This window comes from Balaenoptera physalus, assembly GCF_965194825.1.
Source record: "Balaenoptera physalus genome assembly, chromosome: 7".
In the NCBI taxonomy this organism is placed as follows: Eukaryota; Metazoa; Chordata; class Mammalia; order Artiodactyla; family Balaenopteridae; genus Balaenoptera; species Balaenoptera physalus.
The window spans coordinates 12,425,976-12,431,590 of NC_138886.1; the positions used below are offsets into that span (position 1 = coordinate 12,425,976).

At 37.8% G+C, this 5,615-nt stretch overlaps 1 protein-coding gene across 1 annotated transcript; it reads right to left on the bottom strand.

Annotated features, from left to right (window-relative positions):
- Positions 1-269: 269 nt before the first annotated feature.
- On the bottom strand, positions 270-5,160 carry LOC309663657 (olfactory receptor 1L1-like). Its single transcript, XM_082467889.1, is given in 3 exon segments — positions 270-1,531; positions 1,535-1,779; positions 1,782-5,160. Coding segments are annotated over 3 exon segments (912 nt in total). The 5' UTR covers positions 1,810-5,160; the 3' UTR covers positions 270-892.
- Positions 5,161-5,615: the final 455 nt, after the last annotated feature.

Below are 5,615 nucleotides of genomic sequence, written 5' to 3' on the forward strand. Positions count from 1 at the left end.
CTAATCTTTTTGATAGATTCACTACCTCTCTAGATAACAACTTTCAAAACTAATGTTGATGATGGGATACACACACACACACACACACACACACACACACACACAAATAGAGAATTTCCACAGATTAAGATAAATGGCTCTGGAGAAGTATGTACCTACCTGCAGAGATCTGCAGCAGACATACATGAATATTTTCAATCAATTATGCTTTTCCAACTTACATTAATTCCATCAGGAAAGATGCAGAGGAGTTTTTTTTTTTTTAAATAAATTTATTTATTTATTTATTTATTTATTTATTTATTTATTTATTTATTTTTGGCTGTGTTGGGTCTTCCTTTATGTGCAAGGGCTTTCTTTAGTTGCGGCGAGCGGGGGCCACTCTTCATCCCCGTGCGCGGGCCTCTCACTATCGCGGCCTCTCTTGTTGCGGAGCACAGGCTCCAGACGCGCAGGCTCAGTAGTTGTGGCTCACGGGCCCAGTTGCTCCGTGGCATGTGGGATCTTCCCAGACCAGGGCTCGAACCCGTGTCCCCTGCATTGGCAGGCAGATTCTCAACCACTGCGCCACCAGGGAAGCCCTGCAGAGGAGTTTTTAAGTGGATTTAGAGGAAACAGAAGGACTATGCTTTCCGGGAAAGATGGGATATGATGAAATAAGGATAAAAGGAGACCGAAAGATTCAGATGAAGTTCGTTCCAACCAGCTAATGATGTATACCACTGCGTTAGATGTAGGAAATGTCAAGGGAAACATTATATTCAGTTAATATTTTACCATCATTCATGAAACACCTTTACTAACATTTCTCAGTTGATCATAAACACCAAGAACTTGCAATCAGGGATTAATGAAACTGCAGAATTTCCCAAGACTTAGCATAAAACCCATGTCATTGGGACTTTATCCTACCTATCAGCTTCCCCAAGCCCTGTTTCATGTCATTGTTTCTCAGACTGTAGATGAAAGGGTTCAACATGGAAGTTAACATAGGGTAGATAACTGCTGCTGTCCGGTCCTTGATGGTATAGCTGTTCAGAGGCTGGAAATAGACAAAGCTAATATTCCCATAAAACAGGGTCACCACGGTGAGATGGGAGCCACAGGTAGAGAAGGTCTTGTACTTCCCAGCAGTTGGAACAGTGGTGAGGATTCTCAGATAAGAGATGGTGATGCACATAAAGGGGGCCATTATGCCAGACAGTCCTTCTGTTTTTATCACTATCTCATTGACAAATGTAGATGAGCAGGACAACTTCAGCATTGCCTTGAGTTCACAGAAGAAATGATGCATAATGTTGGAGGCACAGAAGGTGAGTCGATTCAGCAAGTGGATGTGGAAGAGTGAGTGAAGTAATGGGAGGATGAAGGGGATTATCAGTAAAAGGACACAGCATTTATAGCTCATGATGATGATGTAATGAAAGGGTTTGCATATGGCCACGTAGCGGTCAACGGCCATGGCCCCTAGGACATAACTATCTACATTACCAAAGGATAGGCAGAAATATACCTGGGTCGTGCACTCACTCTAGAGGATGGTCTTTGCCTCTGATGAGAAGTTTATCAGCATCTTTGGAATAATAACCGCTGTGTAGCAAATATCAACAAAGGACAGACTTCTCAGAAAGAAATACATGGGGGTCTGTAGGTGAATATCTGAATAGATGTCCAGGATAATGACCAGGTTTCTCATCAGAGTGATCGGGTAGATGGTTAGAAATAGGACAAAGAGAGGCTTCTGATCCTCGGGCCTAGAGGAGAGGCCCAGCAGGATAATTCAGGACTTGTTAGGTTGTCCCATCCCATGGTTTTGATTTGCTTAAAGATAAATAAAATATAAATTAATAGACTCTTCTTTCATTTGAAGCAGGCATTTTCCAAATATCTTTAAGCTTTATTCTCACTGAGATATTGTAAATACAATATTTATCTGCAATGCTTCTTTCCTCTATTAATGTGGAGAATTCAGGGTGAAATATATTTTTCCACCTCCCTTTTATTTCTGAGCTACTTAGAGAGATTGCGAAAATAGATTATTGGAGGGTAGTGAGATCAGAGAGAGAAATGGACAGAGATAGAGAGAGACTTCCCTTTTTTATTATCTTGCATTCTGTTCAATAATCATATTCTGAATTATGGTTCAGGGTACTGTGACTTGGGCACAGATTGGGGCATGAGGAAAAGTCTTTGTTTAGGTATTTTAGTGAATAAACTTGTCTGGATAAATTACTTGTCAACTTTCGAATCATCTGCTCCTTGAGTTCATGTTATTCCCCCATCACTCATCCTGGAATTTGGACATTGAATTCTGATATTATCATACAAGCTTTTCTATCCCGTTACTGTAATAAATGTATCCTTCCTGCCTCAGTGAACTATTATTTGAGAAGGGAAGAAAAGATGGAAACAGAGACACAGATCCAGCATGACATGGATGGAGCCCTTTTTTATTTTTTACTGTATCCTAGGTCCCCAACTTGTGGGTTCTAACATTGTTGTCTGTGTATATGTGCAAATGTATTTTTTTAAGAGTGAATTTGTCCCTATAACCATATCAACCATAGATGCAGCTGCCCAGGACTTACCTGATGATTAACAAACACTTCTTGAATCTGAGTGATCTCCTCCCAGGTAACCGCAGGGCTCTCCCCATCTGATGGAGCTATAGTGACATACTCTGTGCCTTTGTCCGGGGCCTTGTCCTCAAATCCCTGGAGTTCAATTGGGAAAACAAGTAAAACACAACCAATTTTCTCAATTACAAAAGGTATCGCTCTAAGGAACCAAAAGAGTATTTCCTGCCTTCTTCTCCAAGTAGCCCTGTCTGTCTCTATGTTTCCTAAAATTCTCGGCAATGCCTGGACATTTCTGCCAAAGAAAACAATCAACAACATGAAACAGCAATCTATGGACTGAGAGAAAAGATTTACAGCCATATCTGATAAGGGATTAATATACATAAAATATAAGAAACTCATACAACCTAATAGCAAAAAACCAAATAACCCAGTTTTTAAATTGGCAAGGGATTTGAATAGGCATTTCTCCAAAGAAGACATCCAAATATCCAACAAATATATGAAAAAGTGCTCTACTTCACTAATCATCAGCAAAATATAAATCAAAACCACAGTGAAATATCACCTCACACTTGTTAGAAAGGCTATCATGCAAAAGACAAATGATAGCAAGTGTTGGTGAGGATGTGTAGAAAAAGGAACCCTAGAACACTTTTGGTGGGAATGTAAACTGGTATAATCATTATGCAAAACAGTACGGAGTTTTCCTCAAAATATTTGAAATAGAACTACACATGCTTTAGCAACCTCATATCTGAGTATATAGCCAAAGGAAATGAAATCAGGATCTCTAAGAGATAGCTGCATTCTCATGTTCATTTCAGCATTATTCACAACAGCCGAGATGTGGAAACAAACTAAATGTCCAGTTGATGGTTGAATAGGAAAAGAAAATGCGATATACGTATATATATATCACACTTATATATGTAAGCATATTTTCCTATGTCCTTTCCTGATCCCTCATTGTACTTTATATATATATATATATATATATATATATATATATATATATACACATATGTATGTTTGGCCTGGGGGATAAACATGAATAGCAGTGGAGGACATGGAAAGATGGAGAGTTTTGATGGAAGATGAGAGAGAGTGGTACCTTCTCTGAGACTGAACTTCCAGGAAGGATATAGTTGTAAGATATAATGCAGAATTTGGTGGAATTTCAAAACAAAAACATTTTCAGAACTCCAAGAAATTGACCCTGTATTGTTAGAGCAGAAAGAAAGGGGATTTTCTTGAATAGCAGGACACTGAGTTCCAATGTGGAAGACAGTATCGTCTAGTGGAGAAATTGGAATCAGACAGACGTTGTGAGTTAGTCTCAGCATATTTTCTCCAAATTGTGGGGATGCAGGAATGAACCTCTTCCTTTTTACAGTTTCAGGCATCCACAGGTAAAGTAGTGGTAATAAAACTTCCCTCATTTGTAATTACTTCTCTTTTGTTTCCATGACACTTGACATTATGTTTTATCTTTTATCCTCACTAGAATGGAAGATCTATTAGGGCATAATCAGTTATTTTTCACTGGTATATCCTTAATGCCCATCAGAATGCCTTACACATAGTAGTGATCAATTAAAAAAATACAAGGATGAACAACAAGGTCCTATAGCACAGGGAACTATATTCAATATCCTGTGATAAACCATAATGGAAAAAATATGAAAAAGAATATATATATGTATAACTGAGTCACTTTGCTGTACAGCAGAAATTAACACAACATTGTAAATCAACTATACTTCAATAAAATTAAAAACAAAATACAAGGATGAATGAATCGTCTAGTCCAGAGTCTTGAAGTAAGTAGGTTTTTAGGTAAATGAGAGCTTCTTTTCCCCTAATTTCTAAGAGTATCTTGAGCCTGAGTGGGTTGAATAATGTCCTCATGACAAAGACTCTATATTTAACAAGAATAGACTCCTTTAAAAATTAGTAATAGAAAGATTGTGAAGTCAGAGAAATACGTTTTTACAACTCCAATTAGCACAGTCATAGGAAAGTGCTACAGTTGATGGTTAAGAACAGAGGTTTGGTTTCAGACATACTAAGAACTGAATCTTTGTTAAAATTTAACAGACATTTATTTATATAGCAAATAGTAATCAAATTATTATTATTTACTAGTAATAAATTTATTAGTAAAATTATTAATATATCATTTTAACTCTAGAACTTTAATACAGATACAAATTAAATTGAAGCCAAGTGTTGTAGACACATTTCAAATAAGAACACTAATTAAAAGACATATGATGTTGTTTAAATGAAACTAAATCAACAGTGGTGGCATTAATAGTGGAGATTTAAAATTCAAGTCCAGTTCTGAATCTCTGTTAAATTAAGACTGTGGAGAACCTCAATGATCTACTTTTGAAGTATTTCAACAAGAATAGCAATTCTTGTGTGCTGTTTCCTATGTACAAGGCCTTGTTTTAAGTATTTTACATAATCTCATTTATTACTCATTAACAGCTTCATGAGGTATTAACTGTTATTACCCCCATTTACCGATGAGAAGACTGAGGTACATGTAGGTTAGGACATTTGCCCAAGGTCACATAGTTGGTAAGGGGTAGAGGTGGGGTTACAACTTCCCAGTCTATTAGCCTAGACTCTAAGCTATTCTGGCTTTCAAAGTACTAACCCCAAAGTGCTATTGTGAGCACAAAATGAACAAAGCATGTAATACTTAGCATGGTGTCTGTCACATAGTCAACACGCAACATATATTAACTAGTATTTTGTCATCACTACCCTCACATATACCTCAGAGCCTTGAGAAATGTATCCCCTTTTCATCTTGGTCAATGTACAACATCATCAACCAACTCTTCTCCAGCACCCATCCTTCACAGACCTGTTGCCCAGCCCTCCTCTAGCTGGCCTGACTCCTAAGCCTCTCTCTGGCTGCTTTGACCACAGGAGTGCTGGGACTCTAAGTGAGTCCCAGTCTGTGGAAATTACAACCTAGTGTAACAGACACCCTTGGCTTGGAGCAGAAATTTTTGACTT